The sequence below is a fragment of the Polyodon spathula genome, chromosome 20 (assembly GCF_017654505.1).
Source record: "Polyodon spathula isolate WHYD16114869_AA chromosome 20, ASM1765450v1, whole genome shotgun sequence".
Taxonomy (NCBI): domain Eukaryota; kingdom Metazoa; phylum Chordata; class Actinopteri; order Acipenseriformes; family Polyodontidae; genus Polyodon; species Polyodon spathula.
Window position 1 is genome coordinate 31,130,857 of NC_054553.1, and position 13,046 is coordinate 31,143,902.

Here is a 13,046-nt window from a genome sequence, read left to right on the forward strand (position 1 = left end):
ACTGGCATGGCCAATATGCTCAAAGAGACCAATTTACTCCACGAGAACAAAATGTGGCTTCATGCTGTGTGGATTTCATACAGCTCTGCCCTTCTGCTTGTGTTTCATTCAATAAGACACTGCTGCTGTGCCATAGAGCCTGCATGTTTTTTATATTTCTTCTATAGAAAAATATGTTATTGTAACCCTAAAATATCACTGTACATAATCTATGCCCTCTTATGAGCAAATCTAATTAATGTAAACTGACCCAAGCACCTCTACATCAATATTGATGTTACTAATAACTTCAGAAGGCAAACCATTTATTGTCTGAATCTGTTACTCAATACAAGACCATTACTGCCTCAAAGTAATACCAAATTTTCTGGCTAAACTTTTTCAATCCCAAAAAACAGTGGCTAATGCTTTGTCTTAGGCCTATATAGGTAGAAAGGTAGAAAACAGTATTTCTTCTGCAAGGCTACAATTGTTATGATAAATAATACATTTGTGATAAAAATGACTAATAGGAGCTACAGCTTTCCACATACCAAACAAATACAATGCACTAGTCAAGTCATACCACTGGGTGGCAGTGTTGTTAACTTTTTGGTGAACATTGTGAGAAATATCAAACGACACTGAAGGAGGTTCTTTTCAGTGAAGGGAGTCCCATGTCAGAATTGTGTTCCTGCTGAAAACCTCAATAACTGTATAACCCAAGCAGGGCTATACTTCAGCTAGCACATCCTTCATTTATAATATGCATTCAAAACCAAACTCAAACCCATGTGGTAATGAAAGTAAACCTACTGCAAGTAAAAACAATTACATCTGCAAACACACACACACGTACATACGTATGTTTTAATCCCAGTGGTTTGGTGTAAGATAATTGCAGCATACCCATTTTTAGTAGAAATAACAACCCCAAACTCTAACCCTGCCTTAGTATCCTGATGTGTATTCTGTCTGATTCCCTATTGTAGTTTCTGCCTGGATTATTATTTGCCTGGCTTTCTAAGTATTTACAATTGTGGGGAGACATATCAGTGTTACACAGACTTCAGTGCCCAGATGCATCATGGCTGGGCTTGAGTTTACAGAGCAGCAGGGAATTGAGCAGCACATGTAACACATAACAGGACAAGTATCTAACAAAAAAAATAAAGAAATATCAGAAGAATATCCAGGAGATGATATACCGTGTTCCTTTATCCTGCTGCAGACTTCTTTGCACAGTATTTTCTACTGATGTCTGTCTTTTAGACTGATCACACAGGCAAAGCAAGAAATCAAACACTGTATGTGAAGTGGCTTAATCCTTCTTACCCAGACAGATCCTGCAGCTGCATCAGAATGAAAGCACACACACACATGCTGTACATAAATAATGTTCATCTGGTCACCCCAGCCCCTCCGGTCATAAATCCGGGGAGCTGCTCTGTGGCTCTGTGGGAAAAGAAGCTCCTTTTTCTCCAGCAGAACCTCGAAACCCCCCTACCTTCCCCTCCCCACCATCTCTTCTCCTGTCTGAGCTCCACACCAGACTCAGCATACAGACACCCTCACCCCCTGTACATTTTTAGGACCCTGGATAGATGCCAGCATCTTGCATCCTGACTGTAGGCTGATGTCTGAATATGTTCCATCTCTTACACTGGTAATGAACCTGCACCCCTCCTAGGGATAACAGCGCTATGCAATGGAGCAGTGGGGTCTATACCTGGCATTGGTAACCCCAGCTGCCAATAACACAAATAAAGTACATTTGAAAAAAGAATGCAATATTAGTGTCAGCTAATATTCTTGATCTTTCGTCAGACATAAAACTGGAAATCCAGGAAGAACTGGGTGTCAAAATGTTTCCTTCATACAAAGAACACAGAACTATCAGCTCTAAAAGAGCACCAGACACCCCAACTTTCCTGAACCAAAGACAATAGCCAAGCAGCATGAAACTCCCTCCATTCCCAGCTCCTCCATCTTTGATTGGTATAATTACTCAGTCATTTCACTCTCTCTTTCGTTGGCCCTGTTAAACAGTCCAACAACTTTCCCCCTTTCTTTTAATTCAATTCACAGCAGCCTTTTAATCTATTAATCAAGACGGAAGTCATTTCCTTGATGCGAAGAGACTGACGTAAAGGGACCCAAAGGGGGCTTCAGAAAAAAAGAAACTAATGATGGAACAAATGGATGCAAGAAACAAACAAACTAAGACAAGCTCAGAAAACAAGTAGGGGAAGCATAGCGATGTGAAAGTGCAGCCTCTCCTGTGTGCTGTCCTCCTGCAAACTATTAGCGACGTCTTTCAGTGGCTTCGTAAAAAAAGAAAATGAAAACATGCTCAGATTCCAAGGCCCTCCACAAGCTGCCACTAATTAATTAGTGAGAAAATTACCTAAATGCAGATTAGCTGGGCAGGCTCACAGCAGCTCCACGGCAGGGGTTTTGATAGGTTTTTTTTCTGCATAATTTATTTTTTGTAGCTCCATATATCACAGAATAAAATGGAACTAGAAGAGAAAGGAGTGCCAGAGTGAAGCTGCTCCAGAGGAAAGGATCCCTTGCATATGAAAACAGCTCATATAAAAGGACTGCCTTCCCATCACCCTCAGCCACTGCTCTGTGAGAATATCCCTGCTGTAGCAGCTGCCTGTAGCAGCCCTGGAAACACTCTGCTCAAAGCAGGCTTTCATTGTGCTTGCATTCAGACTGCTTTACATTATTCTGCTCTCTGTTTTGTGTCTTTCTTGATTGTAAAAAGTATGTTGGAAAATGATAAATGCAATCAACACATAATGAATGAGAAGAAAACTGATCCAATTTTGATTAAATGAGCACAGTAATGATGCATTTACTCAAGCTACATTGGCTTTGTTTTTGAAGGAACTTTTAATTTCTCAAATGTTGGAGTTGCTACCATGAGTTTGATTTTCCCAAAACATTGTGGTCTAATACAGTCACCCAGAGACTGTGGTGGGACTTTAAACTGGGATCTCTGGGGCCCCATCCCTCAGCCCAAACCCCTGCCCCTCAAAATAAGAGGACTTCAGCATCCAAGTGCTATTCATCTATCCCTCAGCCCAAACTGCTGCCCCTCCAAATCAGAGGACTTCATCATCCAAGTGCTATCCATCCCTCAGCCCAAACTGCTTCCCCTCCAAATCAGAGGACTTCATCATCCAAGTGCTATCCATCCCTCAGCCCAAACTGCTTCCCCTCCAAATCAGAGGACTACAGCATCCAAGTGCTATCCATTCCTCCTGAAGTCCAGTGCCAATTCCAGTCTTTGTTAAAGAAAGTGTCAACAATGTGATCCTTCATTCCCCAGACCCCCCCTTTCTTCTCTATCCATCTCATCCAAGACAGAATCCAGGAAAACTGTACAGAGTGAAATTAGAACTCCTACATGTCTTTGTTTCCCTTGGCAGTCTGTCCCAACCAATTGCTCAAACATCTCTCCAGGACTGCCTAATAGCTGGCATTGCTAGTAACAGTATTGTGTTGGCATTTAGTTATTAAATGCATGCCTATCTGTGGAAAGTAAACCTGCTTTTACATAGTTTCATCCAATTAGTGTGCAGTCTCACTACTTACTGCTGTAACATGATCTGCACACACGCATAACAATTCAGTGCTGAAATAACCTGTTTCCCCAATCATAACTGCACTGTAGGCTTCCTCATCTGCTTGGAGAGACCAATATAGAAAATGTAAATGGGGGAGGTGGGGAGCAGGGGGTGTTGTTGTGGTTCTCTCAGTAATAGTGAGCGACTTGCATTAAAAAAGCTGCATCTCGACCTGGAGGCAGCAGACAACGTAAGAAATGGCATCAGTCTGATGCTGAGAAAATGAAAGAGGTGCAGCCATTAAAGAATCAGGTTTGAGTGACTTGCACATCGCCATCTTAAAAGAAAAATAATAACCTGTCCCTCCTCCTCCTCCTTTCTATACCCATACTGTGCAGAGCAGGGTCCTGGAACGAGGAGAGCGTCTCCACACTGAACAGCGTTTCTGTAGATACTGTGCAGAGCAGGGTCCTAGAACGAGGAGAGTGTCTCCACACTGAACAGCTTTTCTGTAGATACTGTGCAGAGCAGGGTCCTGGAACGAGGAGAGCGTCTCCACACTGAACAGCGTTTCTGTAGCTACTGTGCAGAACCAGGTCCTGGAACGAGGAGAGCGTCTCCACAGTGAACAACGTTTCCTGCTCTGAATTCAGGAACAGCATGGAAAAGATATCCAGGCAGCATTCCAAAGCTATATCCAAAACACAGTATCTTAATTGACTAGAAATGTTATGGTATGTGCAGCAAAGCGAACAATATAAAATTATTTTCAGTCAGGTGAAGAATAAGCAGGGTTACACCATCACTACTTGGATACATTCAAGGCCATTCCATTATTAGATTTACTCCACTAGCTAGGACTCTTGCCTGGCCCCAGCACCCAGCCAGACTGACTGGAGGAAGGACTCCCTGTAGAAGCCAGTTTGTAAAGTGATGCTTAATGCAGGTCAGGGCTCCGAACAACCAGATGATCGCATTTAGACAAAGCTGCTCACTGTGGTGCTCTCAATAAGCACATGCATTCTTACCCCTAGCCAGATGGATACTAAACTGCATTCCTGAATTGATTATCTGCCTCCCATGAAAGAATAGCCCAGTGGATAGAGCTGATAAGTTTTGAGAGGCAGGCAACAATGAAATGCAATCATGTGTGCTTTGAATGAATACACTGATAGAGGCAACACTGGGTGTACAAGGGGACTTGAAACAGGTTAAGGGTTAGTACAAAGAGGTGTTCAAACAGAGGCTGAAGTTCTCCAGGCCAGGCTCTAGTCTTTAATGCATCCACTCACTCTTATCATGATTAAAATCCTAACAGAATGCATACATTTTCAAGAAGCTCCTGAAAGCAACACTGTAACTCTTGAGGAAAAATGTGTTCCGACTGCAAACCGAATTGAATGTATAGCACTTCACCCAGGAGGCAGCGCGAACACGCCAATACAATAACATGATCAAAAGGGAAAATCATCAATTTGTTGATCCCATTTTTAAATATGCATAAAAATAATGGAAAAAAAACTATAGTGGAATGTGGTTAATGTTATTGAATGTAGAGTTTCAGTGGATATGACACTTACCTATTGGTTGTCTGAAATCCATTGCAGGATTGATTAGATGTTGCAAGCACACACACAAATGCGCACGCTAAGAATGCCAGTTACCTGGAAATATGTTCAGCATGCAATGCTATCGTTGTTTTGGCCCCTCTCAGCTACAGCCAAGTATTCACTGGTCACACCTCCTGCAGAAAGACGTTTTTCTTTCATCACCTCTGAGCATTGCTGGATAGAAACAGAAATTGGCCCGTTTGCTAAATAAAGTCCCATAATTTTGCATCCGGGATAAATGTTACAGGTTAACAAAAAAAAAAAAAAAACAGAACACAATTGCAAATGTTTATTTTAGGAAATGATCTAAAACATAAAATATGTTATTTATCATTTAACAAAAAAAGCCTAATATTTTTATTATTTTTACCCAAAATTAACAGATTCCAGTCTGAAAAGTTTAAGACATGCTTAAATCTTTGAATTGCTGAAACAAAAACAGAATAGCGAAATTATCAAGAAAATGCTCTCATTGAACCCCCCCTGACAGAAGTGCTGTTAGTTTTGCACTCAGATGAGACGCACCTGAAAGGACCCGAAGCGTCATCATGTTTATTAAACCAGTTCAAGATGACAGAAATGCACACTGACAAATACATGATCCACATAATGGAGATTGCTGCACATCTATAGCTATTGAACTGAAGCACACTGTACATGGAAGCAGCATGACAATCAGTATGCAAGGCACAACAAAACAGGCTGTGCAAATCTCATGATGTTGTCTTGTGATCCAATAGAGTATGTGTCCTTTGTACTGAAGACCATGTTAAACATACTGGATCTGTCTCCATCTCTCCCCCCCCCTCCCTAAAGAAAAAGAAAGGTGCTAATCAAAGGAACAATAAATAAGAGCAAGTCATCGTCAGTACAAGTGATGAAGGATGACAGATCATAAAGAGTGCGCATGGAAGAAGAGAAGATCTCACCAACCATGAGCTCTATTCAGAGGCTGTACCTTTCCATTCAGCACAAAGAGTTGATCTTTTATTACATCAAATTATAGATGTTTCACTTTAGAGGAAAAATAACATAGCTCTTATTTGGTTTACATAAGGCACAGAAAGCGTATAAACGTATTGTGACCCCCCCCCACATTACACACAATCAGAGAGGCCTGTCAGCGCAACACATGACACACAATCAGGGAGCCCTATCAACACAACACATTACACACAATCAGAGAGCCCTGTCTGCGTAACACATTACACACAACCAGACAGCCCTGTTAGCGCAACACATTACATACAGACAGCCCTGTCAACACTGCTACACAACCCTCCTCAAAATGCTACACACATTGCATCATGCAGTTTCTTACTTCCAATCGTCTGCATTGCAATTCTATAAAATCACTTTGAAGTCGCCTGTTCAGTTAAGCAAGCAGTCCCCATCTCTCAATTCACTAAATCCACCAAAACCTTTACTATGATCTCTTCGCCCCTCAACTCAAAGGATCCCAACAGCCTTACTGAGGAAAGCTTGCTGCGTGTTTTAGAAGCTGTGTTATACTGAAGCTGCTAAAAACTACTGTAACAGCAAGTACTACAAATAAATTAGAAAATTGAGGTACAGGACAGACACACACACACAGACAGACAGGTACGGACACACATAACAAAGCAAAGCTCAGTCTTCCCCGAGCCCCAGCCTCTAGACTCTTGTCATGCTGCTGCAGTTTGTCCCCAATGCGATTCAGACGGGTTTCAGAGTGAGCGGGAGCAGAATAGACACTATTACTCAATACACACATTTGGTCACTTGAGGAGAGCGTTGGCACTTTGTTCCAGTTGGTTTTCTTTTTGGTTAATCCGGGTGGACGGAGGGGTGTGGCCTGCGAGGCCTGCTTTACATTTCATTGGTCGAAGCGTCTTGTTCAGAAACTCCATTGGAGTACGCGTTGCTCTCGTTCAGCCTCTTCACACGGTACATCTCATAGTGGATACTGTTGGTGACGTCCTTTATGTTCTGCATGTGTGTTCTGTAATAAAACAAACACAACATGCAGCTGAAAGCCACTGCTGCAGACACTGCTATCAATGTAGTAGCGTCTTATAACACATACTGGTTCCTACTGTGAAGCAATGGCAAATTGTCAGAGCGGCCCGAAAAGTTCTATTATACTCCCCGGCTAGTTTTATGCCATTCACACATTGTATGCATTTAAAATAGGGACCACATTGTTTAGTTTTTTTAGGCTACACTAAAGTTTTAGTATTGTTTAAACAATCTAATTAATCCATTAATGGGAATACAAGATGTTATAAACAATATTAGACAGATAAAACCGGTCTTTCATTTAAAGAAATTTTACAATGGATCAATAAACTAAAGAGGGAGCTCCTTACGAGCCAACCAGACAACAGAACTCATGCAACTGGCCTGTACAGACACACTCATTATTCTCAAAGTACAGTTTAGAATGAATACCAACCTTATCAGGAGGTCTCGCAAATATGCAAACTCACAGTGTGCAATATTCTCAACTGAAAAACAAAAGATTTAAAAGGGATCATAAGCTCCTGTTAAAGACATAAGCAGATCATTATTTCCAGCCCTGCCCTGTGTCAGCCCCACACCAGTCACTAGGTTGCAGTTTAACAGACCCAGTTACCCAAGAGAAAGTCAAGCTTAATACTCAACATACAATGCTGCACATTCCTAAAAATGTAACTATACATATATATATGAGCAGATTCTTAGGACGAGCAGCATCTCTGGGGTCAGCTGCTACTGTGAGAAGGCTCACGTTGAGGATTCGACTGTCAATTCGTTAACACACCATTCAAAAGCTGTCACTAAAGGGCAGTCTAAACAGAGCAAAAAGATGTCTGCAGGTAATATTGATTCCAGTCACAAAGATCAGCAATCACAAAGCAACTTCTGAGGAATTCAGTGTGTTGAAACCATTTCAGAAAAGAGGATTGAAGGCTTGACAAGCATGCATTGGCTTCATAAGTGAGAATTAATGTATGTCAGTTTGTAAATGAAAACTGTATTTGTATTACTGCACCTAAAACATGGGCAGGAATGTAAGATTTGACATGTTAGTTACATTGCTGTTGCCTCATGATGGAATGTAGATAGCAGCTTTATATTGGACACACAGTATCTCCATCCAAAGACAAAGGCTTGAGTGTAGACAAGCCTTCTGTCAGAAACAATACAAATTCTTTGAATGAAAATAGGCTTGACAATTCACACACTGCAGACAAAATCTAAGGACACTCACTGAGACAAACACATTTATTTTGTATAGTGCCTTTCATGCCAAGGCATCCCAAAGCACTTCACATTACCAGTAAACACATTACCAGTAAACTAAAAATATTTACATATTAACAAAACTCTAAAATAGACCATCCCAATCTACAAAAAGACCTCTGCATAAAGATCTGTTTTAAGATTTGATTTAAATACATTTATTGAGTCAGCTTTACAGATTTGAATTGAAAGATTGTTCCATTATACAGCTGCCTATTGTTTAAAGGCTCTTCCACCACCAGAGCTGGGTTTTACCATTGTAATCACCAGAAACTAGCATCAGCAGATCTCAGCTGGCATCAAAGGACAGAAAGTAAAAGCATATCATTAATGTAATCAAGGCCATTTCTAGAGACAACCTTGAATGTCATTAATAAAATGTTAAAAACTCTGTACTTCACTGGAAGCCAATGCAAGCGTGCAAGAACAGATGTAATATGTTCAGATTTTTTTGTACCTGTCAGAATTCATGCAGCTGTATTCTGAACCTGCTGTAAGCGATTGATTAGTTTACAAGGTAGACCAGCCAAAAGGGTGTTACAGTAGTCCAGTCCTCCACGGGATGAAACAAAGTGCATGAATTACAATTTCTACATCAGAGTCTGCAAGATACAAACGGACTTGAGATAATATGTGGAACAGAGGGGGTGGGGGGTGCGTCTGTATGTTCTCCCCATTCTAATTGGCTTCCATTATCAGACTTGGTTTATTTTTAAAAAGCTGTTCATGCAGGATCTCTCCACAGCGTTTTCACATCTCATTTTCGGGGGGTACTTGGCAGTAGCATAACAGACGTTGTGAATATTCTCTAGCACGCTGCTGTAAATCACAGCACCACTTCTCAGGAATCAGACCATTGCTTTTCCATGGAGGAGATAAAGGTATACAACCACATACAGTAATGCAGTGGCTCAGAGTACCTGCTTCCATTACTACAGGTACAGTTTGCTGATAAGAACCTTGTTCTGAACAAAGGAAACTGTGCATGGAGTCAGGATAGCTTGCACTTTGCCTATGGCACCCTGAGACACACTAATAATATAAGCTTATTCATTGTGCAAGTAGGTCTGTAACTTTGGTAACTTGTTTTTGCCAGCCCAAGAAAATAATCCTAATCCTTAAGCAGAGCTGAGCCTAAGATGAGCACACACACAGAGCACTTATCACTGCATCACACATCCTGTCTGATATTTACTGACTAACATACCTTCAATGGTGCCCCATTTTGTTTTCCTCCCCAGGGTTCTTCTCCCATTCACCTGGTATTCCTGGTCACTGCCGACCACAGCGAATGGAATCATTTCCTGGAGAGCAAAACAGAAGCATAAAGAGGCAGGTAGGAGTAAAAATGAGAAAGAAACTGTCACATGAACTAAACAAATGAGATTGATTATCTACTATTTAGATGAAGAAATCTACAAATCAATCAATATCCTAAAGCGTCTTTCTTTTCTGTGCTGTGCTCAGCTGTAACACACAGCAGCCACTGGAGCTGAACCTCAGGACCTGCTGGTCAGTGATCCTCTCCACGAGTCTCGAGCTGCACACAGCCATGTCTCTTCAATGATCAGGCACAGACACTCACTCTTATCTTCTCATTGATGATACAGTCCTCAGCATCCTCGTCGAACTCTTTTTGTGGATACACGTCAATGCCATGGGCTCTGAGTTCCTCCCCGATCTGCACAAACACACAACTTAATGCTAAACACTTTCTTCAAAATGCTCACATTTAATGCCATGGCCCTATGGTGTCAACATAGCGATGTCGAGTATGTTAGAACTCCTGAAACTTGCAGTTCCTATTCATAAGATTTCAACACAGACTCGCATTCAAAGGTTTACCAGACAGTTATTTTATTAGTTAACATAGCTATCAAAAATCAAAAACACACCACACCAAAAAAAAAAAACCCAAAAAAACACACAGCAACAGCAAAAGGGAACTAGAAATGTGTGGGATTGTACTGTGAAGTCATGGATTGTTCACCTTTAGGAAATGTAACACTACTGCTTTGCCATCACCAGCTGCAGCATGCAAAATAGCAGCTAAAGGGAAGAAAAAAACACCAATACACACAGGCTCCCTTTCCTCCATGCAGTGGGGAATGACTGGGCCAGCTCCCTAGGAAGTGATGTCAACAGGCCTCACCCATAGCCACATCAGCAATGAGGAGTAAATGAGACAGCAGAGGAGCACATGGAAATAAAAGTTCAAACAGACCCCAAAAGCAGCCTTCATTGTAAAGCTGTGCTGTGAGAGCCAGAACGAGCAAGACGTGAATGCCAGCTCTGCTTCACATTCACTCAGCTCAGAGTGCCAATAGCAACACAAGGAAAGGGTTATTTTTATAGCCTGCTGGCACACTGGAGTGAATTAAGTCAGATAAACAAGCACTGGATAGCACCGTGCCCCGTGTTTGAACAGGACTTTTGAAAGGTTACTTGTAGAACAGCACTCCCACTCCGGATATCTTTTACTGTAACTCGTTAATTATTAAAGAGACACATGATGGGGGGGGACGGGACGGGACGGGACGGGACACTGTTTACCCTTTCCTGCATATTGTTAGCTTTGTGAATAAAGTCTGGCATTGAACCATGGCTTTGTTATAACACAGTGCTCTGTATCTGGTAGGTTCAGAGCAGTCCTGCACATTGATCCATGGCTTTATTATAACACAGTACTGTGTAGCAGGTGTGAGGTTACAGACACCACTCAGTGGTGACGTGAACCCATATAGTTCATATGAAAAGCAGGTGAAGGCTGCATGTTTATAGGGGAGCCTGTAGGTAAAATATCCAAGTATGTAATCAGATCAGTTACTGTCAAGCAGGCCTGATGAATGGGGGGGGGGGGATATGTAATAGCAGAAAGAGTCTCGATGTCACTCCCTACAAGGAGTGAGTTTGAATTCAAGGCTATTAGACTAACTGTATGGCATGCATCAGCCTTCCTGTCTATATTAACCAAAGGATTTAAAGGCTGGTAGGTTCAGAGCAGTCACATACCTTTTGTTTAAAGAAGTCTCTCTCCTCTAGCGTCAGCGTGTCTGCCTTTGCGATCACAGGCACTATGTTGACCACTTTACTGAGACGCCTCATAAACTCCACATCGAGGGGTCGAAGGCTGAGCAGGGAAACAAAACACACAGGTTAGTCAGCAATGGAATCTAAACAACCAAGTTTAAATACATGATCCATACACAACCGCTTGCACCAAGTTTAAACACGTGATCCTATGAACCCATACACTATCGCTTAAAAGAAGTAATTCATGAAAACAAATCGCATGAAGACTGTATATGTGCTGCACTGCTGTACAAGAGGAAAGATTTATTGTGGCACAGTTCCAGTTGAACCACTGCTTATGTGCATACAAGCTCTTAAGTGGAAGTTGAATAAACACAAAGTAGTTATTTACAGGAACAAAATCTTCTCGTTACTTGGAAACAGATACAGCCAGCTAAAAGCTCACAGATGTGATCTTCCCTTCTGTAAAACATTGCCACAGTACCCCATCAGCCAGAGAAAGTATGTTCCTTTGGGAGGTTGTGCACTCAGTGACATGAACAGACTTCCCATGAATATTCCAGAAAAAGCAATCCATGCAACATGAATATCCCAGTCTAGATCTAACACAGCTGGTCCTCAATGAAGCACAGGTACTGTACAAGTCAAGAATTATTTTAACATGTCACAGAATGTAAAAGTTAAACACAAAGCTACTAACAACAAAACTAGTAAGGATGTGCCAAATGGCCTCCTGTCATTTATAAACTTTTTCATGTTCTTATGTTCAAATTACACAGAGCATGTTGACCCTACTTGGCAAATAAGAACCCCCCCCCCTCCCCTGAGGGGGTGATCCCCCACACACCCCACCTGCCCTCCCCTCTTAGCTTCCTGACGTCCTGCGCAGAGTTTCCACGATTCTATGTTTCCTCGGCACGTCTGCAGCCAGCTGTGTCCTCCCCAGTCACATGGACAGGAAACCACAGCCCCGCGAGACAGGCCTGAACACACAGCACAGAGCCCTGGAGCGAACAGAATAGCAGCCTTCAGAGCAGCTGACAGCACAGCCAGCTCTCTCACATACCCTACAGCAGGGAAGAATTCAGAGTAGCTCTCTCACATACCCTACAGCAGGGTAGAATTCAGAGCAGCTCTCCCACATATCCACAGCGGGGTAGAATTTAGAGCAGCTCTCTCACATACCCTACAGCAGGGAAGAATTCAGAGTAGCTCTCTCACATACCCTACAGCAGGGTAGAATTCAGAGCAGCTCTCTCACATATCCACAGCGGGGTAGAATTCAGAGCAGCTCTCTCACATACCCTACAGCAGGGAAGAATTCAGAGTAGCTCTCTCACATACCCTACAGCAGGGAAGAATTCAGAGTAGCTCTCTCACATACCCTACAGCAGGGAAGAATTCAGAGTAGCTCTCTCACATACCCTACAGCAGGGTAGAATTCAGAGTAGCTCTCTCACATACCCTACAGCAGGGTAGAATTCAGAGCAGCTCTCTCACATATCCACAGCGGGGTAGAATTTAGAGCAGCTCTCTCACATACCCTACAGCGGGCTAGAATTCAGAGCAGGTCTCTCATATT

General features: G+C 42.2%; 1 protein-coding gene and 1 long non-coding RNA gene across 6 annotated transcripts in view; both read right to left on the bottom strand.

Annotated features, from left to right (window-relative positions):
- LOC121295895 overlaps positions 1-5,335 on the bottom strand; it is a 16,328-nt gene extending 10,993 nt beyond the window's left edge. Inside the window, exon 1 of the long non-coding RNA XR_005946981.1 lies at positions 5,222-5,335. This is a non-coding gene — a long non-coding RNA (uncharacterized LOC121295895). The remainder of the gene's footprint in view (positions 1-5,221) is intronic.
- Positions 5,336-5,693: 358 nt separating this feature from the next.
- The window catches only part of LOC121295515 (septin-9-like), a 32,569-nt gene continuing 25,216 nt past the window's right edge, over positions 5,694-13,046 (bottom strand). For all 5 annotated transcript variants that reach the window (XM_041220215.1, XM_041220217.1, XM_041220216.1 and 2 more), the window contains 5 exons: positions 11,444-11,561; positions 10,017-10,112; positions 9,639-9,735; positions 7,602-7,653; positions 5,694-7,148 (listed from right to left, as the gene is read on the bottom strand). In XM_041220215.1, the coding sequence (XP_041076149.1) occupies positions 7,016-7,148; positions 7,602-7,653; positions 9,639-9,735; positions 10,017-10,112; positions 11,444-11,561 (496 nt within the window). In that variant the 3' untranslated portion in view covers positions 5,694-7,015. The remainder of the gene's footprint in view (positions 7,149-7,601; positions 7,654-9,638; positions 9,736-10,016; positions 10,113-11,443; positions 11,562-13,046) is intronic.